At 61.1% G+C, this 27,440-nt stretch overlaps 11 protein-coding genes across 11 annotated transcripts; 4 read left to right on the forward strand and 7 right to left on the reverse strand.

The window, feature by feature from the left end:
• Positions 1-118: 118 nt before the first annotated feature.
• Positions 119-3,772, forward strand: COLE_01885 (uncharacterized protein; the record flags this gene model as incomplete). The annotated part of the gene is made up of 1 exon (XM_018426687.1): positions 119-3,772. The coding sequence occupies one exon, from the start codon at positions 119-121 to the stop codon at positions 3,770-3,772; it is 3,654 nt and encodes a 1,217-aa protein (XP_018278794.1).
• Positions 3,773-3,855: 83 nt separating this feature from the next.
• On the reverse strand, positions 3,856-8,121 carry COLE_01886 (uncharacterized protein; the record flags this gene model as incomplete). The annotated part of the gene is made up of 3 exons (XM_018423216.2): positions 3,856-7,020; positions 7,056-7,161; positions 7,199-8,121. The coding sequence occupies 3 exons, from the start codon at positions 8,119-8,121 to the stop codon at positions 3,856-3,858; spliced, it is 4,194 nt and encodes a 1,397-aa protein (XP_018278795.1).
• A 295-nt stretch (positions 8,122-8,416) lies between these two features.
• On the reverse strand, positions 8,417-8,671 carry COLE_01887 (uncharacterized protein; the record flags this gene model as incomplete). Its single annotated transcript, XM_018427548.2, has 1 exon — positions 8,417-8,671. One exon carries the CDS (start codon positions 8,669-8,671, stop codon positions 8,417-8,419), a length of 255 nt encoding a protein of 84 aa, XP_018278796.1.
• Positions 8,672-9,589: 918 nt separating this feature from the next.
• COLE_01888 (uncharacterized protein) lies at positions 9,590-12,150 on the forward strand (the record flags this gene model as incomplete). Its single annotated transcript, XM_018427549.2, has 5 exons — positions 9,590-10,209; positions 10,247-10,334; positions 10,374-10,455; positions 10,494-10,728; positions 10,770-12,150. The coding sequence occupies 5 exons, from the start codon at positions 9,590-9,592 to the stop codon at positions 12,148-12,150; spliced, it is 2,406 nt and encodes an 801-aa protein (XP_018278797.1).
• Positions 12,151-12,222: 72 nt separating this feature from the next.
• On the reverse strand, positions 12,223-12,618 carry COLE_01889 (uncharacterized protein; the record flags this gene model as incomplete). The annotated part of the gene is made up of 3 exons (XM_018427547.2): positions 12,223-12,422; positions 12,503-12,560; positions 12,592-12,618. The coding sequence occupies 3 exons, from the start codon at positions 12,616-12,618 to the stop codon at positions 12,223-12,225; spliced, it is 285 nt and encodes a 94-aa protein (XP_018278798.1).
• A 178-nt stretch (positions 12,619-12,796) lies between these two features.
• Positions 12,797-14,220, forward strand: COLE_01890 (uncharacterized protein; the record flags this gene model as incomplete). Its single annotated transcript, XM_018423217.2, has 6 exons — positions 12,797-12,892; positions 12,931-12,995; positions 13,122-13,260; positions 13,371-13,464; positions 13,571-14,142; positions 14,176-14,220. 6 exons carry the CDS (start codon positions 12,797-12,799, stop codon positions 14,218-14,220), a joined length of 1,011 nt encoding a protein of 336 aa, XP_018278799.1.
• A 167-nt stretch (positions 14,221-14,387) lies between these two features.
• On the reverse strand, positions 14,388-16,337 carry COLE_01891 (uncharacterized protein; the record flags this gene model as incomplete). Its single annotated transcript, XM_018420844.2, has 4 exons — positions 14,388-15,960; positions 15,994-16,139; positions 16,177-16,281; positions 16,317-16,337. 4 exons carry the CDS (start codon positions 16,335-16,337, stop codon positions 14,388-14,390), a joined length of 1,845 nt encoding a protein of 614 aa, XP_018278800.1.
• Positions 16,338-16,944: 607 nt separating this feature from the next.
• Positions 16,945-21,213, forward strand: COLE_01892 (uncharacterized protein; the record flags this gene model as incomplete). Its single annotated transcript, XM_018425776.2, has 7 exons — positions 16,945-17,032; positions 17,107-17,292; positions 17,429-17,656; positions 17,716-18,033; positions 18,098-18,238; positions 18,293-20,665; positions 20,702-21,213. 7 exons carry the CDS (start codon positions 16,945-16,947, stop codon positions 21,211-21,213), a joined length of 3,846 nt encoding a protein of 1,281 aa, XP_018278801.1.
• Positions 21,214-21,940: 727 nt separating this feature from the next.
• COLE_01893 (uncharacterized protein) lies at positions 21,941-22,509 on the reverse strand (the record flags this gene model as incomplete). Its single annotated transcript, XM_018423218.2, has 4 exons — positions 21,941-22,038; positions 22,070-22,168; positions 22,200-22,312; positions 22,346-22,509. The coding sequence occupies 4 exons, from the start codon at positions 22,507-22,509 to the stop codon at positions 21,941-21,943; spliced, it is 474 nt and encodes a 157-aa protein (XP_018278802.1).
• An 899-nt stretch (positions 22,510-23,408) lies between these two features.
• On the reverse strand, positions 23,409-25,083 carry COLE_01894 (uncharacterized protein; the record flags this gene model as incomplete). Its single annotated transcript, XM_018423219.2, has 5 exons — positions 23,409-23,981; positions 24,014-24,169; positions 24,205-24,654; positions 24,688-24,736; positions 24,770-25,083. 5 exons carry the CDS (start codon positions 25,081-25,083, stop codon positions 23,409-23,411), a joined length of 1,542 nt encoding a protein of 513 aa, XP_018278803.1.
• A 405-nt stretch (positions 25,084-25,488) lies between these two features.
• On the reverse strand, positions 25,489-27,129 carry COLE_01895 (uncharacterized protein; the record flags this gene model as incomplete). The annotated part of the gene is made up of 4 exons (XM_018423220.2): positions 25,489-26,222; positions 26,310-26,663; positions 27,005-27,047; positions 27,082-27,129. The coding sequence occupies 4 exons, from the start codon at positions 27,127-27,129 to the stop codon at positions 25,489-25,491; spliced, it is 1,179 nt and encodes a 392-aa protein (XP_018278804.1).
• Positions 27,130-27,440: the final 311 nt, after the last annotated feature.

Genomic DNA, 27,440 nt, shown 5'->3' on the forward strand with positions numbered 1-27,440 from the left:
ACGAGGTCTGGATCCATAAGTGCAGGGTGGAGGGCCGAAACGCCCAGGCCATATACCTGGACACGCAACGCAACACGTCGACGTCGACATTACTCCTCTCCATCATCAACCGCCCAGCATGGAAGACCCCTGGGCGGTATGGGGCAAGCCCGTCTCAGCAGACAAGATGCGCATGCCGAGCAGCACGCCGTCCCCCGAGCCCGCCGACTTGGATCCCTGGGCCAAGCCAACGACCTTGGCATCCAAACCCCGCCCGCCATCTCCGACGCGCTTCTCGCCCAAGAGCCCCAGCAAGCTCAGCCAAGTCACGCTCCCCTCTCCCCCGCTGAACACTGGGCTCGGCGCTCCAAGCCGCGTCCCCAAGCTCGACGGGTGGGATGACGTGGGGTGGGGCACGCCCAAAGCTGAGCCCGAGCCGAAACCCACTGCGCTGCCGGGGCGCCTCCGATCTCCGAGCCTCGATCTCGACGCGGGGTGGGGTGCGGAGCCCTCCAAGCCCGATATCAAGACAGAGGCAGAGCCGGATCGCAGGCCCTCCCCGTCTCCGGCATCGTCGCCGCGCAAGTCGGTTGAGTCGCGCGTCCTGAGCGACCTTCCGCGCCTGAGCAATGACATCTCGCGTCTAAGCGGCGACCTTCCTCGCCTATCTCTTGAAGCAGACGCGTTCTCCCGGCCGGGCAGCGCTGCTCCTCCTCTTCCAGACTCGCGACCTGGAAGCGCAAGTCTACCTGTCGATCTCGACGCACGTCTCTCGCACGACAGCTCTCGGGCATCACTTGAAATCTCACCCCCATCACCTCCCGCCCCCATCCCCATCCACAGCATCGGATTCGACACAACGGACCTTGGTGCCGGCTTCGCGACCCCCTTCAGACCCTCGTCCCCAAAAGAGGGCCCCGGGCTTAACGTGCCCTCTGAGCTAAAGCGCAGCGTATCCATAGGGTCGGACTTTGGCGGCTTTGCTGATGTCGGCGGCGACGATGCTTGGGGCGATACGAGCTGGAAGGAGGAGGACGCGGGATGGAAGGAAGACGCACATGGCGGCGGGTGGGACGATGTGCCCCGCCGCGATTCCCCTGTCAAGCAGAGCCAGCAAGAGCTCGACTGGGAGGCGGCACAGCGGCGACTCGCGGCGGCCGACGCGCGCGCACCGCACGAGCGCGTAATGCGTCTGCGACGGGAGTGGGAGGCTGTTGCGGAAGACATTATCGGGGAGCACAAGCTCCATACGACCGAAGCTGAGGAGACAGCCCTGGATGACGGCGCGCGCGTCCTCCAAGAAAGCGTGCGGGAGACGTTGCGCGCCCTCACTGAGGTGCCCGACACGAGCTTTGCGTTTGGCCACTCGGCTACACGAGAGAGGTACGCACAGGCGCTGAGTCGCGCCCCGCCGAACTCCATGACGCTGCTGCGCGCTCCTCGCCCTCGTCGTGCCGAGGGCGGCGGCCTCGACTTTGGGCCGGGACTAGAGGGATGGGCAGCGCGCTCGCGTCTCGGCGAGCCGGAGGCCATGGCTTCCGCGTCCCAGCCCGAGCCAGAACAGGCGAAGGGTTGGGGCTTCTGGAGGCGGCAAGCGACGCCGAAGCCGCTCGTGACTTCCGGCGGCGCCGTGCTCGAGGTCAAGACGGACCTCGACTCGGCAGGTATTGGTAGCGCGCCGGCGAGCGCGCTCTCCAAGCCGCCGAGTATCTCTTCGCGCCCCGGCACGCCATCAGACACCCGCCCGAGCATGTCCGCCCGCGCTTCCATTTCCTCGGTCCCCTCGATGGCGCGACAAGGGTCCATCTCTGCCCCCTCCCCGCTGTCCGCAAACGTCACTGGCCCACCCACGTACCCCGTCGAGACCCCCGCTTTTGTCCCCGAGAAAAAACCGGAGCCGTCACGCATGTCCCGTCTCTTCCGGTGGGGCAAGAAGGAAGAGAAGAAGGAGGGCGAGGACAAGGAGCTCGAGCTCGGCGAGAGCGATTTTGCGTTCCTCGACCAGGTGCCGTCTGCCAGCGGTCCTGACCTGATTGGTGGTGGGATGTCGAGCATCGACGAGGTGTTGTCGATGAAGAAGGAGGTACCGCTCCCTGCGCCATTGGCGCCTCCGCCTCGCTCAGGTCCGAGCTCGGCGCGGCCGAGCATGGGCGCCCAGCCGGCGCCGCCGAAGAATGACGCATTTGACCTGTTCGCCAGCCTTGACTTTGACGATGCCACCCCGGCAGCTTCAACCGCGACAGACTCCACTCCCGCGCCGTCAAGCTCCTTCGGATGGGATGACCTCCTCGCCCCTTCCACTTCCTCCACTTCCGCCCCGCCCGTTCCCAAGCTCTCCGCCCCTCCTCGAATGTCGACTCCTCCGGTTGGTCTTGGTGGACTCCTGCCGCAGCGCAGCCCTACCCCGCCTGTCATGGGTACGGGGTTGCAGCCCACGCGCAGCGCCACCCCGCCCCTCCGGTCGCAGATCAGCCCTCCCACCCCCGAGCGGCCGCGATATGGTCCCTCTGGACCCGCGCTCGGCGCCCACTCCCGGCACCGCTCAACCGCAAGCGCTGCGAGTGGTAGTGGGCTGGGGGGCATCTCGCGCAAGCCCATGTCTCCACCACCACGCAAACCCACCTCGCCCCCGCCCCCTCCGAAAGATTACGGTTTTGGCGACCTCAGCTTCGGGTTCGGCGCCACGCCTTCCGCAGCCGCTCCTCCCAGTGCATCCAACGACCTGTTTGGCGTCATGGCCGCTTCCCCACCCACCTCCGCCCGCAGTCCTCCAATGATGGGCGTGGCAACGCTCTCCCCGTCCCTACCACCCACTAGGGCCGGCATCGGCATGGGCGGCATGGCCACACTGGCCCCGTCCCCTCCGCCCTCAGCCCGCTCCCCCTTTGCCCTGGCCCCATCCCCCGCTCGAACCCTCACCCCACCTCTCCCCACTTCCGACCCCACAGCGCCAAGCGGTCCAGCGCCAGCTTCTGCTCATGACGACGACTTTGGTGACTTTGGCGACTTTGACGCGCCAGCGGCCTCCGCCACCGCCGGCCCCGCAGCGGATGACGACTTTGGCGACTTCGGTGACTTCGGGGATGCGGCCACGAGCGGCTTCAACACGGGCACGTCGACGGGCTTCGATACGGATTCCACGGGCTTTGGCTCTTTCAACGGGCCGGCGTATAGCTCGTTTGGCGCTTCCGGCCCTCCGAAACCTGCTCAGCCCTCCCAACCCTCGCAGCTGGCCGCCGACCCCTTTGACTTCTCTGCCTTCGAGTCTACCCTTACGCCCTCCAGGCCCCCGCCGCCTATCGCAAAGTCGATCCCGCCTACGCCGATCGAGAAAAGCCCCAAGCAGGGTGCGGGGGACGCCCCCGCCTCGTTCGTCGGCGCATCTCTGTCCCGGAACTCGAGCCTGAGCCGCACCGTGTCCCAATCACCACCCGTCTTCGCGCGCCCCGCGGGCCTCCCCACTGGCCTGACGAAGAGCCGCCAGAGTTCGTTCACGGACGCGACGGGCCGAGTGCGACCTCTCCCCCCTGCCGGCGTGCCGACGCCCGCGGCCTCGCGCCGCACGCCCAGCGTTGACCACCGCGCCACGTTCACACTTTTGGCCGCCGCGCAGGCAAGGGACGCCACGGCTGACTCCGGGCCGCTGTCACCTGTTCCAGAGCCCCTGTCCCCGCCACCTACTGGTCCGTCGCAGAGCTTTGCGTCGCTCCTACCGCCGCCGCCGGGAGGTGTGAGGCGGCCCTCACCCCGTGGTGGCGCCGGCGGCGGCCTCATCGATCTCTTGGACGACTAGACAGACTAATGTCGCATGCATGCGTCGCTCAAAGAACTAGTGCTACAAAATGTCACGAAGGCCCCAGAACCAGTTCTAGAATACTAACCCAGCTTACTGACCCCCTCCTTCTCTACGTGGACGTCTGCGCCGTGTGGGCGCTGCGACAGATTCGTACCGGTGGTGCTGAGCACGCGTGCCTGCACCTTGTCCTTGACAAACTTGCCGGTGCGCGCAATCTTGAGCTGAAAAATGCCCTTGTTGTGCTTATGCAGGGCCTTGGCGTGGCTCCGTCCGTGGAGCATAGCGCGCGTGTCGTCGTCGCGCATCGCCGCGGCTGCTTCCTTGCCGCTCGCCTTCTCGTCGTCGTTGTCGTCGCTCAGCCCCAGATCGGAGGATTCACTCTCGCCGTCGTCGGATGGCGACGCCGGGTTCTCTAGGAGCCGCGTCGCCTCCCACGCGTCGTACACGGCCTTGAACTTGAGGTCGCGCTTGCACAGCTTGCGGTGCGCGCGGCTGACACCGGGATGCAGCACAAACTCGATCTTGACGAAGCCGATGACGCGCACGTTTTCCGGCAGTACCGAGCTCCCGCCCAGGGTCGTGGTTGCCGCGAGCGCCGGCATGCCCATCGACACATACTCCGTGAACGCCACGTTGGCGCGTACTGCGTCGCGCACGCTCGCCGTCGCGAAAATCGGCACGGTGCGGCGCGTCAACTCATCGTCGGGTACGTTGGCGAGGGGCAGCACGCCGACGGCGTGCACACGCTTCTTCTTCAATACCCGCCGCGTCACGAAGCTCAGCACCATGCTGCAGCTGTGGCGGTACTGCACGGCAAGGCGGACTGGCTGGGGGAGCTCCCACTCGACGGTCGCGCCGTCAGCATGCGGCATTGTATACGGGCGATCGGAGAGACGCTTCGTGTTCGTGCTGGTGATGGTGGAGCTTCGCGGGCGACTACCCCCATCGCCCTCGTCGTCCTCGACATATCCCTCTTCGTCGGGAGGCTGGAAAACCGCCTGATCATACTCGCTTTCAATGACCAGAGTCGGCATTTTGCCCAGTGCCTCTGAGAGGTCGGTGGTTTGCAGGCTCGCGATGTCGAATGTGCACGCCTCATACGAGCTTACGCCGCGTGGAAGCTTGATGTCGATGGGCTTGAAGAGGAGCGAGATGCGGAGCTTGCCGAAGCCCAGCCCTCCAAGTATGGGGAACCAACGGGTAATCTGCGCGCGGTCCGCCAACACGTCTCGGACACGCAGGCTCACGACCCCGATGATTGGGTCGTGCTCCCGGTCTCGCTCGTCCTTAACGACAAACTTGATGCGCGCCTGCCGCCAATCGCGGATGAACCGCTCGCTCAACGCGTTGAAGTACGGCTGGGGATTCACTCGCTTCGTCCGTGTCCGGAACACGTACTTGTCGTTTAGGTGGACTTCGCAGTAAGCGCTAGGTGGGTCGGGGTTCTCCCCCGGCGCGCGGTCGATTACGTTGCTGAGCGCTGGCTTGCCTGACGCCGCGCTCTTGCGACGGCTGATGTTGCTACCAGAGAATGAGCCGGAGTCGGGATACATCTCCAGTTCTGCGCACTGGTGCACGTGGAACTGGAGGACGCCTGAGGGGAACTCGCCCGTCGGTGGCATGGCCGCCTCTATTTCATCACGCTGCCGCTCACCGGTAATGTATTCGACCATCTCCTTGCGGCGTTTGGCGCGCTCTGTCTCCCACTCAGGCTTCTCCATCCAGTCGTCAAGCCACTGTAGCCACCACGGTGCAACGGTCTTGCCTTCACCACGACGGTCCTTGATCGCCTCGAGCCGGCGGTGGAACTCGTCCACGGGAATCTTCCACAGTGGGAAGAAACGCACGCTCCAGTCGATCTGACCCTGTACGCGCATGCCGGGATGCTCAGGTTCAAGGTCGTCGTGCCGTCGGAACAACTCGTATCCCGGTCCAGCCTGCTCAGATTGCTCGATGATATCGGCAATATCGACTTTGACCTGCCCGATTGCGTCGTCCACGGAAAATCGGTCCGAGTCACACACCTTGAGCAACAGTTGCTCGCCTACCTCAATGCTCTCGCCCGACACAAGAAGGAACGCCGACTCCTCAAACAGCGGGTCCAGGGAATTAACCACCGTGCGGGTCGAGTAGAGCGGCTTGTCAAACTTGGAGAACGACGCGGCGACATACGGATCACATGACCCCATCGTGTCGGTGCGCGGCAGGTCATCACACCCATGGATGATGATGTAGAGTACGCCGACGGCGCTGGTCTGCAATGCCGCATCCTTGCCAAGCAAGAGGCGATCGACGTCAAGGTGGTAGTGCAGCGGCGACACGAACGATCCTGCGACCTGCGCGATCGATTTCTGGACGTATGTCTTGAGGAGCGGGATATCCATGGCGTTGATGGAGCCGAAGCCAAAGCTGCGCAGTGGACGCGCTGAAATATCAAAGTCGGGCATTTTGACGAAGGTGAATAGCGCATCGCGCACAAATGGCGGGGATGGGCTGAGGAGGAGCCGCAGCCGTAGCGTTCCGCTCAGTTGGAGCACGTCGATGAACACTGGAATCTCGGAGCCGCCGAGCCCCTTGACACCCCAGCCAAAGTACGCGAGCATATGCAGCCCGGTACCCTTCCTGCTCATCTCGCGCGTGCTGCGGTAGTTGAACGAAACCTCGTAATTGACGTAGAATCCTTCGCCCTCGTCGTCATCATGGCGGCTGTAGAAGGCCTTGTCTTCGTCCTCGCACTCAACATCGCACTCTTCAGGGCAGTCTACATGACGGCGACGTCCGCGACGAAGACGCCGCGCAATCATGTCCCTTTTACGCAACTTGGCAGTCTCCTTCCCCTGCGAGAATTGACTCGAGCCGGAGAGGGGACGCCCCGAGTTTGAGGCAGTCCGACTTTTAGCTCCCAGCGACTCTGTAGACTTTGCAGACTTGATTGACCTGTTAGACTTGCTTGAAATTCCCGAGGCCGTTCGCCTGTGATTGCCCTTCCTCGTGCTCGATGCGTCGCTCGCGGTACCTGGGTGAAAGTCGCTCAAGTCGGACGCTTGGGTGGTCTCGCCGGCCGCACTCGCATCTTGCTCAACCGACAAATGTGTGGCGTTCGAGCGAGTACGCGCGTGACTTCTCCCGTTTGAGGAGGGCCCCTGAGTGATACTTGCGAACCACTCGTCATCGGTGATTGTACGAAGCGACGTAAGTTGAATCGGCTCGCGCCCAAGCGTCACATCGGCGCAGCGAACAGACGTCTACAAAGTGAGCGATGAAACATGTAGATCCATACCACGATGGGAGGCACCTGCTGAATGAGGGCGTCCTCGAGAAGGTCCACAAAGGGAGTGAGCACGTCGGTCGAGACCAGGGGAAACAGTGTGCGCAAAGTATGATTGCTGTTGTCAGCGGAAAGCTGAAGCTTAAGATACCTACATCCATCCCACGTTATCGGCGGGCTGCGGGGCAGGCGCAGGCTCTCGTTTCGCCGCCGTGGGGAGAGGAAGCAGCCAGAGCGCAACAACAGGCGCTAAGCCGAAGGCTGCTATCTGGGCGAATGCGTACCATCCGAACAGATGTACGCTCAGGAGAACGATGACGGCGAGGCCGACACACATCAACGGTGATATGCCCAGGATCGTGTCCTTGATAATGGGAGGTGGATCGCCTTGTTCGGCGTACAGTAGGGCCTTGGACTGAATCTCCTCGGCACGTTCACGAAGTGTGAGTCGTTGTGGGCGACGCTTCTCGTGGTCGGATGTTGAGGGTACGTTGAGGTGAAAGGAGTGCTGGGATGACTGAGCAGAGAGCTCAGGTGTAGCTGGAGTGACAGGGGTGACGGGTATAGCTGTGGCAGCTTGCGCAGGCGGCTTGTCGTCGGGGACACGGACATGCTGGTCCAGTGAAGGAGTGTTCTGCCGCGGAGGCAACGGAGGTGGATTTCGCAGGGGCGATGGTTGGCGCGGAGATGGCAAGCGAGGGGACTGACGCGGGGGAGTGGGCAGCTCCTTGTGAACATCTAAGGTGTCACCTTGCTTGATGAGGGGAGAAGGAGTGTGAACCTGGGATGATGTTGGCTGTAGATAGGCGTCGCCAGCGGCAGCGGCTCGAGGACTGGGATGCCTCTCCGGAGTGCTCCCTGTGGCCCTTGCCAGAGCGATGGCGGCGACATCATGTGATGACAGGGGAGGCTGACCGTTGGTGTCGGGCGCAGGGGAAGGGTTGTCGCGGCGCTTGATGGCGAGGGGCGGGGTCCGTGGTGGACGGGGCGGGAGTGGAGGAGGGGTTGCCAAGCGGGCGTGGTTGTCATGAAGGGGGGTGGTTAATGATGGTGGATGTTGTGGCGGTGGTTCTGACATTATTGGTGAAGAGTAATGAGAGTGAGAAAGAGATCAAAGAGAGAGAGAGAGAGAGATCGTGAGAGATCGTGAGATAAGAGATGATCGTCGAGATCTACCGCAGTCGCGGGATCGCGGGGGTTGACGAGATGCGCAGCAGCAGCGCGCAGTGAGTAGCATGCGACGAGCAACAAAAGGGGAGAGACCGGTGAACCACTCGGCTCAGCGGCCAATGACGTCAGGGGACGCCCACGTGTCTTGGTCATGTCGGGCAAGTCTGGGCGTTTCAGCGTCTTCTCTATTGAACGGCTAATTATTACCTCTCCACAATTAGAAGTATTATGGTATTCCGCAGCATGTCTGAAGCAACTGTTACAACTCGCAGCATGTAGTATGCTGCATGCAGCATGCAGAACAAAAGGCTGTGAGCTGTGTATACGTTATTGATGGGATGATCAGACTGCGCACAAGGCGGTGAGCGGCAGATGGGCGGTGAGCGGCTCGGCAGCTGGGCGCTCAGCAGCTCGGCAGGGATGCCAAGCGGCAGGATCACGAGAGAAGTGGGAAGCATGTTTGGTCCCAGATCGTTGCTCTCATGCTCTCACAATGACTCATGCTCCACTTACTTTCCCTTCAAACTTCGATCTTTGATCTTCGACCGACCGCATCAAAGATCGTGCATGGCGACGGATGGTGTTGGATGTTGGAGGCTGAGAGAAACGATGCACGAGTCTTTCATGGCTGTGCACGGGCACATTGATGAGGCCGAGTTGAGGGACCGCGCATGACCACGCACAGATCGCTCATTCTATTCACACACTCTGACTCTCTCTCCCTCCCTCCGTGTCCTCCTCTCTCCTGACTCCGCCATGAATCGCCGTCCCCGTGCCCACAACCCCGGCCATCAACATAGCAAGTGCCGCGAGGAGAACTGATGACGCCCCCCCCCCCCCCACAGTTGTGCTCGCTCATCCCGCTGGCCCCGCTCATGACGCCGCGCCCCCACGATCGCCGGAGGAGTCGAGAATAACGACGAGCGCAGCATTCACAATGCTTCTTTCTTCGGCTTTCGATTCTTATGCACTCTCTCACACATGCCTTACAGCTCACCCCTTCAGCCTCCCGATTTCAGCGCGTTGCAGCTACAACTTGACAGCGGCAGCAAGAGCACCACCCGTTTCTCGTTCTCCGCTTGCACTCCTTCACAACAACTTCCGTCCCGTCGTTGACGATATCAGTCTCGTCCCCCACACGTCCCACCGCCCCGCGCTCGCTCGCCACGCGCCGCACTGACTCCAGTCCTTGCCTCCCAATTCTCTCCACCGTGCACCGTCTCCTCGCACCTCGCACATCCTCGTCTCGCCCCTCCAACCCTCCCGCCCGCCTTCTTCCACTCTTTCACTCTCAAACTTTTCCATTCTCTTCTCGCTTTTCTCTCCTCTCCTCATCTCCTTTCCCAACCCCCTAATTATTCACTCCTCTCGGCGTCATGGGCTGGTTCCGTCGCGTCCGCGGCAAGTCTCCAAAAGCTCCGGCTTCCGAGCCTGCCATCCCCACCCATATCCGCCAAGAATCAATCGACCTTGTAGAGATCAACCAGGCCGACGTCGAGGGTTACTCAGAGGATTCTGCCCGACAAGCACCATATGCCCCGTCCGGCCAGCGCATGGCAACACTTCACCTCTCACCCTCTGAGACTAACCTCTACCTCCAGGCTCTCGCCGGTCTCGACAAGGTCAATCCGAACCTTCCTCTGTGGAGCGAGCCAGCCCCCGCTCTCCCCAGCCTCTCGATAGACCCACAGCCCCTCCCGGCCCCCCATATCCCGTATCCCACTACACCTGACATTATACCAGCCCTCCACCCGAATCGTCAGAATAGGCAGCATGGCTTGCTCGTCCTTTCCGGCGACTCCAGCGTTCAGATCACAGGCTTCCCCGCTATCGTGGTGGCCGACTTGGATGCAGCCTTGCAGACATGGAAACCGGGGGTCGCGTCGCGTAGCGAGGACCTCGACTATGTGGCCAAGCGTCATTCTGAAATGCCTGTCTGTTGGAAAGCCGAGTTGAGAGGCAAGGTCTGGCGGCTTAAAGGAACGCAAGAGCTCGAGTGCGTCAATGTCGATGGCCATTCAGCTGATCTACAGATCCATCCGCTTGCTACTTGCTATCTTCACCGCTCTCGCCCGCCACGGGTTTACTATGGTTGGTGGCATCCAACCGGCCACATCCAAAGTAAGTACATGCAGAACCAGGATCGCAACTGACTCGCAGCCCGAATCGCACAACCTTCTGTTCACGTACACGCCCGATATCGAAGAGATCCCGCCGTTATTCTTCGCGGTTTCCCTTCCGCGTGGGCCGCCGTCATAGCTCGCCCTCACTGACGAACAGTGCCGGACCGCATCTCGCTCATCAATCCGCCGCTGCGCCTGTCAGGGCAGCTTCTCTCGTCAATCCGCAGTTCCATTACGAGCCTCCACCGACCGCTACCACAGCCGACGCTCTCCCACTTCAAGGCCATCAAGCTCGAAGGCTGGGTGCATCCTGGCGTCTATCGGTTCTGGCTCGCAGGTCTCCGCCGCTGGCCCGCAGGGGCTGGCGGAGTGAAAAGAGATGTTGTCGCCAGGTGAGCAGTGGAGAGTACCTCGGTAGCACTGACTGCCTCAGACTGCACCCGCTACTCGTTCTCGGAATTGCAGACGCAGTGAAGTCGCTCAAGTTCGCCTTCGTCGGCTCGGTGCCCCTCCTTCCTCGCGCCGCTGCCCGTGATGTCTTGGTCTTCTCCAGCACCCCGGAGTCTCAGCTGTGTTACCGCGATGCCTATTCAGAAGAGAGCGAAAGAAACAGACTGTCGGCCCTCATCAGATCAGCCAGCGCCCGAAGCCGCCAGGGAAGTTCCGACGATCGTACGAACAGCAGCTCCGACAGGCATGCCACGAGCCTCATCAATCGGCCCCACCCTATTCAGAGCCGCAGCCGCAGCGGCGGTAGTTACACGAGCACCGACTTTTACCCCGGCGCGCACTCGTCTTCGCCGGCTGTGCCCCCAAAGCCCTCCGTTCATAGGCTCCAAACCCAGGCCAGCTATGACGAGAGCGCGTTTTCTCGCCCCAGCGCCCGCACAAGCCTGGAACGCGAGCGGCGTACCAGTATAGACCAGGCATCCAACGACTCGCGCCGCCCTTCCATGGCAACCGAACCACCACTGGTGCCTGAGAAGGGTCGGTTGAACACGACGACGCCAAAGACGGCACCCAAGCCTCTGCGAATGTTCGCCGTCGACTCGCCGTCGCCACCCATGTCGCCAGTCGGCTCCCCGACGTCACCCACAACCTCCGGATCGCCTCAGATAAGTTATAACGATTTCCTCTATCATCCCCTGGGAAACGGGCCCAGGAGTGTTCGGACCACTTCGGGAAACCTAAGCATGACCGCAACCGCGTCCCCCTCCCATCATCTACCACCTCGCCATCTTAGTGGCGGCGCAATGATGGCCTATCCACCTCTTTCGCCTGGGCATGCAGCCGAGAGAGCGGAGGGCCACATCCCTCTCCTCTCGATAGACACAGACTCCATCTCCACGCGCAGCAGATACTCGAGCGACTCGCCAAGGCCACAGGCTGTTGATGACTGGAGCCCCGACCCACCGAGCACGATAAAATCGCCCGTGAGCGACATATCCTCGGCATTTGTTACACCACCCTCATCTCCGGACACTTTCGCCCGATCTCGTTCACCAAACCCCTACGCCGTGAGCGGAACGCCTCCAAGCATGGCGAGGGGAGGTATCTTCCCTACTTCGGCTCCCGCCCCCGTATCCGTCCCAAGTCGATCGCCACACCGCATGCCGCCCATCGCCGCCGCCCACCACTCCGGTGCCTCCAATGGTGATCATGCAGACACCATCCGCGGCATGGGTCGTGATCGCGCCGCCGCGCTCTCCCGCACGAGCATGAAGTCGCAGGACTCGTACGTCAGTGCGGCCTCCTCCCGTCCTCCCGGGATGGGAAGCACGCGCACCCGCATCCACTTGAGCATGAGCAAGTAGGCGCGCGGGCGCGCAGATGAGCTCAACTCGTAATACGTGATAGTAGTGTACATTGATGCACCATGATGCAGTCTAGCGTCGCTGTCCGATAAGCTTGGCCCCTGTCCCGCTGAGCCCCGACATCCCAAGGGCAGGGGTAAAGGTTTTGAGGTTGCGGCGAAAGGTGCTGAGATTTGAGCGGATCACCTCGTCGTCGAGCTCGCCGCGCAAGCGCTCAATGTCTGAGCGGAGCCAGTCGAGCGTTTCCCTCCGCGTATGGGAGTCGGGGAGGGCTGGTTGTCAGCGATGCGATCAAATGGTTGCGATAGAGTAGGTGTCAAGCGAAGACCGCCGACGACGTTGGAGGACTCACGTCTCGTTGCGCGCACCGCGGCGCGGTACGCGCGGAGCAGCTCGATCTGGAGGATGAACTACTGTCAGCGTGCCTCTGGCCAGACGTACGTTCTGTAAGCTGGGCCCTTTACGCATGGGAGGTGTTGATGTCGAACTCGCTTGACATTGAGGTGGAGGTCCGTTCGGCTTGCAGCCCTCCCTGCCCCACTTTCCATCTAACCTCCACCTCAGGGGTTCCACGACACGCAATGTCACCGCGATCGCCGTCACCTCTCTCGTCACACATCTATCTCCATCTCCTCACGCACGCGTCATGCGCCTCTCCCTCGCGCTCATCGCGCTCTCGCTCACCGGCGCGCTCGGCGCCGGCGCGCCCCCACCCACCCTTGTGACGGACATGGTCGAGAAGGTATGTGGAGCCGGAGCCGCAGCAGGCCCTGATCGCAGCGCACGAAGCTCAAGACGCACTCGATGTACGCGCCGTACGTCGACAGCGACCTGCAGAACCGGTGGTGAGTCCTGACGCGGGGGCCGGGGAGTCGACGTGGACGCAGCCGCAGCCGCAGCCGCTGGTGCGGAGGCCGTCCGGCCCGCAGGCCCGAGTGTTCGGCGCGGGATATTCGAGACACTGACACCAGGTGGGATTTCGGCGGAGACACCATCATCAATACGAACAAGCATGTGCGGCTCACGCAGGATAAGGCGAGCCAGAGCGGGTGGCTCTGGAGTCGGCTGCCGCTCGCTGTGCCGAACTGGCAGATTGAATTCGAGTTCCATGTGAGTATGCGGGCGACGTGCTCGTGTGATGTGAGAGTGGAGTTGCTCCGCTACTTGTGTTTCCGGCGGCCGCACCCCCGGCTCCGAGCCCATGTTTGTGCTTACCCCAGGTCGACGGCAAGGGTATGTCCATGTACGGCGACGGGTTCGCGTTGTGGGTCACGCGAGACCGCGCGACGCCAGGACCAGTGTTCGGCAACCAGGGTGAGTGAGCTGCGCGAGACAGGAGCCGCACGTCTGTCCTTCGTTTGCTCTCTGCGCGCAGGGCATTATGTACTCCGAGCTCGCCGTGGCCACGAGCTAACCCCAGACCACTTCACGGGCCTCGCGGTCTTCTTCGACACATACGCCAACAGCCGGCACGGCTACTCCTTCCCACGGATCACGGCGATGCTGGGCGACGGGCGCACGCCCGCGGACCTCGAAGGAGACAACGCGCGCAACGAGCTGGCGGCGTGCAGCAAGAACTTCCGCCGCCGCAACGTCGCGACCAAGGCGCGCCTGACATACGTCAAGGGCAAGGGGCTGCGGCTCGAGACCCAGTTTGACGAGTGGGACAAGTGGGACGTGTGCTTCGACGCGCCAAACGTCGAGCTGCCGTCGTCGCCGTTCATCGGGTTCACGGCGCTCACGGGCGATGTCGCGGACAACCACGACATCGTCGGCGTCTCGACGTACTCGGCAACGCTGTATGAGAAGTACCGCCCCGCGCAGAATGTCGGCGTCGGCGCACCGCCGATGCAGAAGCCGCTCGCGCAGACTCGCGACCACCTCAGCGGCGGCAGGGCACCCGTCAAGACCGGCGGCGCCGCCGGGTGGTTCCTCTTCATCCTCAAGCTTATTGGCGTCGCTGCGTTTGTCGCGTTCGCCGTGGCTGCCTACGTGAGTGACTATGGGAGCGGGACTGACGGATAGCGCACATATTCGGCCCAGCAGAGCAGGCGGCCCGCGTACTACTAACGATCTCGTAGAATATGCACGACTGCACGATGCCGTAAAGCGTTAGTACAGCTGCCTATCGAGCAGCAGAACGAGAGAGCGGTGCAGGATTGACTCGGGAAGAGCTGAGGATTGGATGCGCGGTTTACACCTTTCCGCCCAATGCAATGCTGCATGCTAATGCTAAACTACCACTTGACCTGCTCGTGCGTGAGCCCGCCCTGGCTCAGTACATCGCCCTCAACCCGCTTGAATCGCGTGCGGGTGCAGGCGTACCGATCACCTTCCACAGCCCCCAACATCTCGTCCACCACCTGCCGCGCAAGACCATCCGCCGCATGTGTGCGCTTCGGCCACGCAGCGGGCGCCGCGTCTTGCGCCTGTATCCGCGGCGAGCTCGGTGGCGTCGGCAGCCCTGTCCAGTACACACGCTCGACCTCGGCGACCCACTCCTTGGTGCTCCACCGCATGCCCTCTTCGCTCGCGAGGCCCGTGCTGCGCGGCGGCTCGCCCTCGTCTTGCATCGGCCGCTCGTACCCTTCCGCGTCGGTGGTGCCGCTGGTGCCGGGCTTCATCTGCCCGCCGCCATTCACGCATCCGCCAGGACAAGCCATGACCTCAACGAAGTCGAGCTTCTTCGCGTCGCGGGACGCGACGAGCGCTGCGCCTGCCACGTCGCTCCCGTTCCCGTTCGCGCGCTCGTCGCCCGCAGGCGTGACGGGGGAGGCGGGCGTCGCTGGCGTCTTGATCTCGCCCTGGCCTGTGCGCGCTTTGCGGCGCCGCGCAGCGACTGCGGCCTGCAACCGCCCAGCGCCGGCGGGGCGGGCGCGCCCGATCCCCGTCTCCCGGCCCACTTTGCGCACCAGATTCTGCAGGTTGCGGAACCCATAGCAGATCGCGCCTTTGAACAGTACCGAGCCTTCGCTGTCCTCGAGGTACACTTCGACGTTGTCGGTCGAGCCACGCACCGCGCGTGTGTGCACACGTGTCGGGAGGGGATGGGCGGCCGCGAGCGCGGACAGTAGCGAGCCGAGGTACGAGCCAGAGCTCGAGCCGGGGTGCTGCAGGAGCTCGGGGAAGGGGTCGGCGTCCGCTGTCTCCTCCCCCTCCACGGGTGAAAGGGGATCGAACCCGAGCTCGTGCAGAAGCAGGTCAAGCTCGCCAGTCGTGAGCACACAGTCCGTGTCGCGCGTCTGGTAGGTCTCCGAGTAAAAGTCCTCGCGGCTCGCCTCGAGTTTCTTGTCATAGCAGGGCATCGCTGTGACATGGTACAGCTCTGCGGGTGTGCGACCGAGGCGTCGCGCATACCACTGCTTCACCAGTGCTCCCATAACGCCTTGCGGGGAGCGCGTCGCACTCATCAGCGGCAGCAGGTCGCCCTGTGCCTTCTCGGCATAGCACACCCACCCAGGACATGCGGACGCAAGCATCGGTAGCTGCATCTTCTCGCCACGCTCAGCCGCCGCTCGCCGTTCCTGGAACTCGGTCGCCATTTCGCGCAGGGCGACGTGGCGCGCAAACGTCGTGTCCCACACCTGCCACCCGCCTCGTTCTGGCGCGGCGAGGAAGGCGCGTATCCGTCGCAGCAGAGTGCGGAGCGGGAGGTGGCCGCTGGCATATGACGCCGACAGCGAGGCGAGGGTCTGCGGCGCAACGGAAAGGACAGGGGCTCGTCCGAAGTCGCCGGCCTTGATGAAGTCGTGCACCTCGTTGTGACTCTGCATCGTGATGAGAAGCGACTCGGTGGATGTGATACACCCGCTGCGGTTAGTCACCATTGGCATGAGGGCGCACCTGCAAGCGAGGCAGTCGTTCAAGCTAATCTCGGCCTTCTTGAGGGCCTGCCGTCCGACCTCCACGCCGGATGAGGGGCCCGCCAGCGCTGTGCTGTGCGTCGATACCTCGTAGTAGTTGTTATTCGAGTCAATTTGGATCTCGGTCTAGCGTGAGCCATCCTGTCGAGCCTCCGAGGCTCACGTTGGCATTGTCCCCTGTTTCCTGACCTGCAGGCTTGTTGGATTGGCGGACGGGGATAATGCACGCCTGCGACGGTGTAAGGAAGTCATCGAGGTCGGTGATCGTCTGGTTTGTCAGCACGTGGAGTGAAGCGGACTAACCAAGGCGCCTGCAAACGTCATGGTGGCAGCTCGGACGTGGGGATGAGAGAATCTTTGAGATGCTACTCTCTGGCTGCTGCCTTTTGATGAGTGTACGCTATCGTGCGGTGCGTTGATATGGATGAGATGCTGTTGGTGGCTTACGGATCACAGACCAGAGTCATGTCGGATCGTCGGACTCGTCGCCCGACCTCTCGCCACCCACCCAAACGGAGTTCAGATGATCTCCGCAGTCCGAGAGGGAGGAGCAAATACGTAACATCGCACGTGTTGTAACTCTCCCACGGGTAGTGTCCTTGTGCTGTAGCTGACCTTGAGCTGTGCCTGGACGATCACGGGACCGGGTTCCACGCGTTCACATGTGGAGGCCCCACCCCCTTCCCCGACCAGTCAGAGCGTCAGAGCGATCCACAGGCAGGCGGCATTCACGGCGAGCGACGACTCATCAGTCCGATGCACCATTTCGTCTTTCTCACTCTCACTCTCGTTCTCACGACTCTCTCCCTCCCTCTCGCCCATCCCCATCTCTACTCCCCATCGCTCGCACTCCCACAATCCTCATCAACGCCCTCCCCTCCACACTCACCACACTCCTCCCCTACGCCCCAACACACACACACCGATCGAGATGGCGGCTGAGGGCAAACCTCTGCCTCCACACCCACTTGAGACTGATACCCATCCAAGCCATGGAGCGCCCACGTCAGATCATCTCAGTACGTTCTGTTCCCTTCGTTGCACACTCGTTCATCTCCACGGACGCCGCCCCAAGCACAGCTAATGCCGCCAGCCCCCAACTCGACACCCAATGTCGCGACACAGCCCTCGACCAATGCCGCTCTCTACAACTTCCGCCTTCTAGAGGCACTCCGGTCAGGTAACGTTGCCGAAGTGCAGCCATATCTCGATGAGCTCAAGTCTGCGCCAGAAGGCAGTGCCGGGCGCATCCTCGGGATGGCTGTGCGTGTGGCATCTGGTGAGTTCCGATGGGGAGACAGAGCGTCGAGCAGTCCCCACAGTTTGAACGTCACGCACACAGAAGCTTCGCCGTTCTTCCCTTCCGTGGCGTCGCGACGAACAATGACAAGAGGCTCTGTGCTCACTGACCCCAGTCCCCGTCATCAAGCACATTCTCAGCTCGCCCAATTTCCCATCCCCAAACCTCCCCGTCAACCCACCCTCCCTTACGACACCTCTCCATATTGCGAGCGATATCGGCCGCGCAGAGGTCGTCGAACTTCTACTAGACGATCCCCGCGTCGACGACACGATCCGTGACGACAAGGGCCGTTCCGCTCTCGAGTGCTCCTCCAATCCCGAGGTTGCGGCTTTGATTGAGAGTGAGCGTTCAGTGACACGGACCTCCTTCAGTTTGCAAACAGCAACTAACACCGCACAGACTCGCGCGCCGCACTCCAGTCGCGCTACTTGGTACTCCTTGCCAGCTACGTGTCGAGCCCTCTCTCTTCCGTCGAAGAAGGCACCAACATGCTCAATTTCCTCGACAAGCCACGCGCAGAGGCTCTCAACCTTAACGCGCTGGATGAACGCACCGGCACCAGTCTCCTCCACGAGGCAGCGCGGAGGCGTGACCTCCGCCTTGTCGAGCTCGCAGTCAAGCGTGGTGCCGATGTGTTTGTCCGTGACCGCCGGGGACGGCGTGTACAAGAGCACGACAAGGGCGCAGATGAGCGCATCAAGACGTATCTCCGCCAGTGTACGTGTTGCAGTGCACATTTTGCTGTGCACATCCCCCCGTATCGAGCTGACCCTGTTTGCAGTCACTAACCAGGAAACCATGGTGCAGAACAAGAGTGACGGTCGTCCGCCCGACCTCAAAGGGTTCTTGAGCAAGTGGGTCAATTACAGATCCGGTTGGAAGACTCGTTGGTTTGTCCTCGAGAATGGCGTCTTCAGCTATTGTAAGTGACTTGGTTGGGACATTGCTGGAGGTTTCCTATGGTTAACCGTTTCAGACCGCAACAGGGAGGATGAGCAAGTGGCTTGCCGCGGATCTATCGCACTTGCCACCGCACGCATCAGCCCTGCTCCGGACGGCACTCGGTTCGAGGTCAGCTCCAAGGTGACAACGTCGGTACCGAAGATTCTTGTCAAGTCGAATCTGCGAGGCGAAATTGCCCGCTGGGCACAGGCAATCCGCCTCAACATCGAGTTCTACAGCAAGGACAGGCAGCACCCGCAGCGCATTGGGTCAAATGTCGGTGCCGACCGCTCCGACGCTCGTTCGACGAAGTCCAGCATCGCCCCATCACAGTTTAATGGCGGACCTACCGCATCCAGCAGCCGGGGTATTGGTGCGGCCCTCAGCGAGCTCCCTGCTTCGGACCAGTTCCTGCATCCCAGCCTGAAGCGTTCCCCAACGACTCTCAGTGGCATTAGCACCAAATCGGAAGTTGGCACCAAGGTCCGCGACTCCGAGGTTCCGCCAGTGCCCCCACTGCCCGACCGTGCGCGCAGCTTCGCTCCCTCGTCGAGGAAGAGAGACACTTCACCCGGTGGCAACACCACTGCCAGCGAACTCGATAAGGACGATTCCGACAAGGACACAGAGGATGGCACGTCAGGCAACGAGGTCGTCCCGCACGAGTCCGAGTTTGAGCTCAGCATGCTCAACCTCACGGCTCAACTCGAGCTTACTCAGCAGCTTGTTGACTCGGTCGTGGTCTCTCCCGACCTTCCGGACAGATCGTCGGTTCATGGGAGCTCTTCCCCTTCCCGACAGCGCCAGGTCAAAGAAGCCCTTCGCCAGTCCATTGCCACCGTCAGCCAGCTCGTACAGAGACAGTACGCCATGAACCAAGACCGCGAGCGATTTTTCCAGAACCGCATCAAGCGCGAGGTGCAGACCCGCAAGCTTTGGGAGGAAAACCTTCTCGCAGTCGCCGAGCAGCAGGCCGAGACGGACCGACAGCTCAACGAGGCCGCTAAGGACAACGAGAAGAAACGTCGCGCTCTCCGGCAGGCTCGCTCTGTCCTCGCCGAGCTCAGCCTCAGCCAGCCCGCCTCTCCCGGAATGGATGGCAGGGATCCCGAGCCCATTCTCGGCGGGGCACTCACGTCCCCTCCTGCGCCCCACGACAACAGCGGCGAGTTTGCGCCGTCGTTCGCTCTTCCACCGGCCCAGGAGGCGGCGGCGGTCAGCCCAAACCTTCGCGGGTCATTGTCGAGAAGGTCGATATCCAATAGGGCGTCAATGTCGCTTGGTCGCAGGGCCTCCATTGGGCAATACAACCGCTCCTCGATCTCGCGTCGCCAGTCCATCTCGCTCCACGACATTGACCATGTGGTGGCCGCGATTGATGACTCGGAAGATGACGATGACGAGTTCTTTGATGCAATTGAGACGGGCACTCTCCCTAACCTCAAGACTTTCGACACTATCTCCAACCCCCAGGGTCCTGGGTCTCGTCCGGCCACACCAATCCACTCCCCACCTGCAACGGAAGTCAAGGAGGCTCCTCTCGGTCAGGTCCTCGCTGTCCGCCAGGCGAAGAAAGGAACGGTGGAGGCATATCTCACTCGCAAGAGCTTGGAGCCGTATAACCACGTACGCCACCGCCTCCCCATCGACGACGACAAGCGTCCCTCGGTTTCGCTGTGGAGCATTCTCAAATCATCGATCGGCAAGGATCTCACCAAGATCTCTTTCCCAGTTAACTTCAACGAGTGCACGTCAATGCTGCAGCGTATGGCCGAAGACATGGAGTACGACGCGTGCCTCACTGTCGCCGCCGAGGAACGGGACTCGCTGAAGCGAATTGCTTTCGTCGCCGCGTTTGCGATGTCCAACTATTCCTCGACGATTGGTCGTATCGCAAAGCCCTTCAACCCCATGCTGTCCCAGAGCTTCGAGTACGCCATCCCCAACCGCTACCGCTACATCTCGGAGCAGGTGTCACACCATCCTCCCATCTCGGCGTGCTACTCTGAGGCACCGACGTGGCGGTACTACGGTGAGGTCGACGCAAAGAACAAGTTCCAGGGTCGCTACTTCGAGATCCGACCCACCGGTGTTGCGCACGCCGAGCTTATCATTCCCCAGGAATGGGTCCGTCCCGAGGATAAGTACCCACCTGCTGGCGAGGAGTACCCGGCGGGCAAGGTTGTCGAGCACTACTCGTGGAAAAAGGTCATTACGAATGTGTCCAACTTCATCATGGGCAACCCGATCATCGACCACTATGGCGACATGACCGTCACCAACCACCGCACGGGCGAGACCTGCGTGCTGACCTTTAAGCCGCGCACGTGGCGTGGGAAGGACGCGTTCGAAATCAAGGGCAGCGTGCACGACCGAAAGGGCAACCTGGCGTGGGAGATTGCTGGTCGTAAGTTTCATTCCCATGGCCATCCACTGACATAAGGCTGGGACTCGCAGCTCATTGCGCGTCGCGCGGGCGTTGGCTCTGCGCCGTTGGAGGTCGACGAAACCGTGTCCGAGGACCCAGAGTACATGCAGCTCTGGAAGAACACGCAGAAGCCTAAGGCACCGTTCAACCTCACCCCGTACGCGATGACGCTCAACGACATCCCGAAGGGTCTCGAGGAGTATCTGGCACCGACCGACTGCCGTCTGCGAACGGACCAGCGCGCATTCGAGAATGCCGAGTATGATCGGGCACAGGCGCTCAAGACTGCCAACGAGGAGAAGCAGCGTGAGACGCGCCGCTTGCGCGCGGAGGGCCGCCTGCCGCAGCACGAGCCGCGGTGGTTTAAGGCTGTCACAGACCAGGACACTGGCGAGCGCCTGTGGGAGCCTAAGCGCGCCGAGGACGGCGAGGTGCTCTTCTGGCACGAGCGCGAGGAGCAGGGTTCGAAGCCTCCCGGTCAAAAGTGGCCAGAGGTCGACCACATCTTTGTCGACGACGCTCAATAGAGTATTGGTGTTTTAATATGACCATGTCACACTTCCATAAACGATACAATTCAGCACTCCCAATGGTGTGAGCGAGTTCTGAACGGAACTGCTTTTCATATTTACCGCTCAATCCGCAGGATGTCGCTCGTGGGAAGGTGTGCTGCATTGTGCAGCGCAACAGTGACATACAGCAGTTATGATTCTTCCCTATCACAAGGCCATTAACTACTTCCACAACGCACTTCGGCACGGAGAGCTGTGATCTTTCTGAGCTGCGGATCGATATCAACCGAGAGGCAAGAAGACGTTTGGTCTCGTGGAGAGCGTGACACCGCTGCACAACCCAACAGACCGCATAGCTTGTCATCGAGAGGGTTCATGACGGCTCACAAGGCTTCTTCAGAGCAAGAGACTGGGGACCAAGTAGGTTGTCCTGCTAGTCAGAGCCAGGCGATCAACAAGGAAAATACAATCAAATCATGGGGGTGTAGCTCAGTGGTAGAGCGTCTCATTTGCATTGGCAATTCAACTTCAAAAGCGAGTTGAGAAGGCCTGGAGTTCAATCCTCCACTCCTCCAAACTTTTTCACTTTTCACCGCCTTGGCAATCTTATCGCTGGTGGAGAATGACTGCTCCCTTTCGATTTCTGCATAATAATATTCTGTCATACTTGACTCGAGTCTCTCAGAGCGAAGATGGATTCATAAGCCCCGAGTCGCCGCGTCAGTTAGCTTCCCGCGACTCGTTAATATGCAAAAAACCGCTGCGTTCCATTCTCTGGCTGGCTGTAATCACACGTCTGAAGCTCCAGAATGTATCCGCCGGTGATCCCAACACAGAGACCTGCCATCAGCTGTGCCTCTCTGTTTTGTACCGTAATGAGTCATCTCAAGCCAGCCGTCTGCATAGTTCCACAGCTGCCACGGCTTGCCATGGCATGCGTACACCTTGAGTCGGCTGCCGACAGCAGGTCCTGGTATCAGCAACATCCACAAATCTCGCACCAGACCCGGCCTCGAGACACCTGTCGAAGCCGGACATCTTGATCGCCGCCCCGGACCAGTTGTCCTCAAGGTCCCAGCTGCGCGGGACGTGATAGTCGCCTCCATATATTTGTCTTCGTCAGGTTACTGTGGACGATGGGCCTCACAATAAGACTTCCCGGTTGTTGGGCGGGACTTTGGGGGGCTCATACCCATGCGCTTCGAGGGAGGAGTGCGAGGGCCGATGAATCAACGGCTGCACTCTGCCATACTGGCGCTGGATAGGCGTGGCTATGACAAGACCGGCTAGAGCGAGAGTTGAGAACAGCATTGAGTGAGGGGTGAGAGTGTGGGGGCAAGTGGATGCCAGGCTTCATGTCTATAAAGCTCCTCGCGACGTGCATAGGCGCCTTCTTCGCACGGCTTGGCTGCTATGTCAGACTGACGCGACCTCGCCGCTCGCCTGCCGGCTGGGTGTGCCCCGAGCCTTCTGACGGCCTAGTCAGCGCAGATCGCGGTTCATGAGTTATGAGTGCGTGAGACGACTGATGAACACGGCGTACAGAAGCCAGTGCGGTCAGCTGACAGGCCTCCTTGCCAAGCCGCATTCAATTGAGCTTAATCTGCTTATGGGTGCGAGTCCGTACGCCCTCCGCCGGTGGAGCGTGCCTTCTGTTCGTCACTTTCGCCTCTTTGTCAACTGATTCTCTCAATGTGACGGATTACCGCCTTGGAGGTGACGGCAGAGCTTCTGAAGGCTCGTAACGCGAAGAGACTGACATCACGTTTTCTGTAGTGCAGGTGGACCAGTGGACGACTCTGTGATAGCAGGTGACGACCCGGTCGATGGCATGGGGCCTTCAATTCTCATCAAACCTAGTCGGGGCGTCTAGACGCCCATCGAGTCCTTCTGCAAAGCAAAGGATTACACGTGACGCAGTGAGATAGTCGCAAGAGCGCATCGCGACTGCGCTTATTGAACCTAGGCGCGAGTGCTCACTCTGAGAATCGGCTCACGTCTTTGCATGAAGCTTACCTGCGATTACAGACATCCCGTTCTCAGTGTCCTTGCCGTTGGCTCCTCGCTCTCGGCATTGTAAGCCATGCGAGACTAACCCACTTCAAGTGGGGTCCGCACCCTTTCCGATTAGCAGTCAGTGACTCGCAAGTCCTGAGGCACACCGTACCATACAAGCATTCATGATTTTCAGACAACGATTGACAACATCCTTACACCGCACGCTCAGGTTCAGGCTCGGGCTCAGGCAGCTCGGGAACAACGGCAAAGTTAACCCTCGGCTGGATCTTGGCGACAACCGCACCGATGCGAACCTCGTCGGACGCGAGCGCCCGCGGCTCAGGCATGTCGGCCTTCTCTGCAAGAATCTTCTCGATGGCGGCGCGCTGCGGTGTGCGTGCCTCCTGCCACAAGCGCATAGCCTTGGGAAGCTGGTTCGCGATCGCCTCCTGCCTTGCTTCGGAGGTCGGATGGGTGCGCAGGAGTTGGAACCGGCTCTCCAGGGAACGGCCGTAACCCATCGCTTCGGCGTCCGCCTCTACGGCGGCCATCAGCTCCCAAAGATCCAGCATGGCGCGCGGGTCATACCCTGCCCGGGCCATTATCTCCAGACCGACGCTGTCCGCCTCCTCCTCAATCTTCCGCGAGTAGGCGCGTTCCGCCACAACGTCGTTGAGCCAGTTCAGGAACATGCCAGCGCCATCTGTCACGACAGGGAAGGAGATGGTGAAAGCAAATGAGATTCCGCGCAGAACGTCAAACACCACAGCGGCGAGGTTCAAGAACTGCGGTCAGTTGAACTTCAAGGCTCACTCACGCCGAGGTTCTCAACACTGTGTCGCTCGGCGACGTGGGCAATCTCGTGCGCGAGGACCGCTGCGACGAGTGAATCATCGCCTTGCGGTAGCACATCCAGGAGACCGGTATACACAAAAATCTCCTTGCTTGGGAGTGCAAACGCGTTCAGCTGAGGCTGCCTGTCAGATCTAACAACGTAACACAACTCACAAGGTCAATGAGGTAGATATCCCAATCCGACGCTTTGATGTTCTCGCCCTTCAGCGGGTTACTTGACAACGGACGGAATGGCACGAAGTTGCTGTGCGCTACCGCACTCGGCTCGACCTCGATGACGCGCGTGCGGCGGCGGCTCATGCGGTCCTCGTGATCGTAGATCGCCTCCATGATGTCCTCTCTGGGCGGCCACGCCGCCCCGCAGACAACATTGTCATTCTGCTCCTCAAGCGCGGTCACGAGGCGCGTAGCGACGCGCGCAACCTGTTCGCTCCTCAGATCGTCAGGCGGAAGAATAAGCGGCCCATCGTGCGCCAGCACCTCCTTGTGCTTCCTATAGCTCCAGGCGAGCTCCTCGTTCTCGCTCATGAGCAGCAAGCGCCATCGGCCGGTGCGAGGCGACTGATCCAAGCCAAGGGCTACGACGATACAGAGAGCGAAGATCTGGGGTCAGGCCGTCATTCATGTCAAGCCTACGGGGATTTGAATGAGAAGCCAAGATGTGCGCTTGTACTTCCGCCACAACCTGGTGTCAGTGAAGCAATCTGGGCTGGCGCACTTGTACCGCCACACGAAGGGGAGCGCAAGGAGAGAGAAGCGCGTAATGCCGAGCAAAGTGGACTTTAGTGCAGGCATCGAGAGGAAGAGAATATCACGGCGCGGTGGAGACGCCCGGAGCGCGCGCACGAGCACCGGAGTCGTCGTCGATGGTGGAAGAGGGCGGAGTGGTGGGCGGAGCCGCGGCGGTGACGTCGGTGGCAAGGGTGATCTAGTGTAGGTGCGGAACGTCGGTAAGAGTATTGGGCGCTGTGAAAGCAAGGGCGCGATAAGTGCTCGCCGCTGCCAGCCCCAGCGGAGCGGCGGCGGAGGCATGGTGAACGATGTTGTGGTGTAGAGATTGGAGGGTGACGTGCTCATGTGATCACCCCGCGCCGCGGACAGGTGGCCGATCGGTCGGCTATCCACAATCGTGTGAGTCACTCCAAGGCACCCACCTCATCCCGAGTTGCTCTCGACGCATTCCCTCTCATGTCCATCCCAGCTGCACCAACCTTTCATCCACCCGTGTCTGTAAGTTGATAGCGAGGGCTTGGCGACTGTAGTGTTGTAGACTGCCCGCCTGACGCTGCCGAGCCTCGTTGACCACCGATCCCTCGCTGAGGAACGTCAACGATGAGTATATACTTCAAGGTCCGGCATCGCTCATCGACCCGAACCTGCCGCTGCATGACTTCATAACATCTACAACGCACCAGCTCTGTATGTACGTCTCGTTCGCTAGTCCCCGCGGCCGAGCTTATCGAGAGCGCGCACGCCCTGCTCCTCCCACTCCTCCTTCGTCACCCAGAATGCCTCCTGGCTCTTCATGATGTCCGCGAGCACGGCACCACCGAGGAAGACCATGTGTTTCCGGCGAGGGGGGTCCTCAATGCGGATCTTGAAGTTCTTCAACCGCGACGCGTCGTTGTTGAGCACCCGGGTGAGGTACAGCTGCTTCATCTCTTTCTCCAGGCGCGATGGGAAGCCGGGGTACATGGACGAGCCTCCGGACAGTACGATGTGCTTGTACAACTCCGCACGAGTGTCAACGGCGGCCTGCTGGATTGTCTGGAAGAGGAGCTCTGCGACACCTGGCTGTTCGACGTCGACGAGGTGTGGCTGGAACATGCACTCGGGAGCCTCATAGCGCTCGGACCCCACCTTAATCACGCGCCCGTCTGGGAGGGTGTAATTCTCCACAAGCACTGTCGTCTCGTCTGCCAGCTTCTTGTCAAGCTCAAGGTCGTACGACATGAAGCAAAGGTTCTCCTTAATGCCGCGCACCGTCTCAAAGTCGGCTGTACGCTCGAACGCGTACCCGCGCATGAGGAGGAGCTTGATGAGGTAGCGGGTGACATCGCGGCCGGCGACGTCCAGGCGGCGGGTAAGATGGGGAAGGGCAAAGCCGTCGTATACGGGAACAATGTGCGTAACGCCATCACCAGAGTCGACGACAACACCAGTCTGGAGGCCTGAAGTCAGCCTTGCGCCCTCAGGAGTGCGATGGGTAGGACTGCACGTTGACAGAAATGGCACTGTGTCAATCAATCCTCACTCACCCTGCGCATACAGTGTAAGCACCGCCTGGATCGCGACGTAGACCCCTCCAAACTGGTAGCGCTCGAACATCACCTCGGCCATCTTCTGTCTGTTGGCCTTCGGGTTCATAGGCGGCTCCGTGAGGAGAACCTTGCGCCCTCGAGTGTCGACACCGAGCTTGTCGTAGAATGTGTAGTCCCACAGATGCTGCATGTCGCCCCAGTTCTTGACAATTCCGTGTTCCATGGGATGGCTCATCTGCAGGAAAGAGCGGTTCTCGGCCGCCTCATCGCCGATCATGAGGTCTTTGAGCTGCGAAGAGCCCAGGCGTTCCTCCGCACGCAGAATCGGCCGACCGACGACAGATGGGAAGACTGCTGTTAGCGCTGCGGGCTTCGTGGGAACTGGGAGTGAGGGGAACTTCGGCAACGCAGCGGTTGTCGGCAGGCCGGCAGCGAGATGGGAGTACATCTCTCAGCGAACTGCGGAGGTGACAGCACCGCCTCTCCGCGGTGAAACAGCGGCCACCGGCGCACGGCCGTATTGAAGGCTGTCAACCGCAGCAGGCGTTGCCCCCCTACCGGTCTCCTCGCCTTCTCATCACCCGCTGAGCCACTGCGCCTCTGCGCACCCGGCTCGCCAGCATCCAACGTCCACCCAGTTTCAAGAACCTCCTGACTTGTGCGAGTCGGCCGCATGATGCCACGACACCCACCATGCTCAGGAAAGTTGCTCCCGGCCCAGCCACACTTGACGAACTGCCGTCAGCTTTGACCGGGATAACGAGCTTACGCCGGTACCGTTGTCAACGACAAGGGGCACAGACGGATCAGATGCCATCGTGCACGTAGGGAGAATGAGAGGGTGGACTGCCGTGGGAATAGGTGGTTATTTCAGGGCGGGTTTGTTGATCGATATTGCGCTCGTCGGCGTGATAGACTAGGACAATGGCTGATGTCGATGTCGGCGTCGAGTGCTGTATGTAGATGGTGTGGTCGTTGCTCGATGATGGTCATGGACTTGGTGCCAGCAGCGTCAACGTCACTGCTCAGGGCGCCACGTCTGGAATCGCCGTCAGTCGGCGATTTCCACGTGGCTGGGTGGCGACTTCGGTGCCTCCACCCCCCCTCTCCAGCTACTTTGTTGTGATT

This window comes from Cutaneotrichosporon oleaginosum (assembly GCF_008065305.1).
Source record: "Cutaneotrichosporon oleaginosum strain ATCC 20508 chromosome Unknown ATCC20508_contig02, whole genome shotgun sequence".
NCBI lineage: Eukaryota > Fungi > Basidiomycota > Tremellomycetes > Trichosporonales > Trichosporonaceae > Cutaneotrichosporon > Cutaneotrichosporon oleaginosum.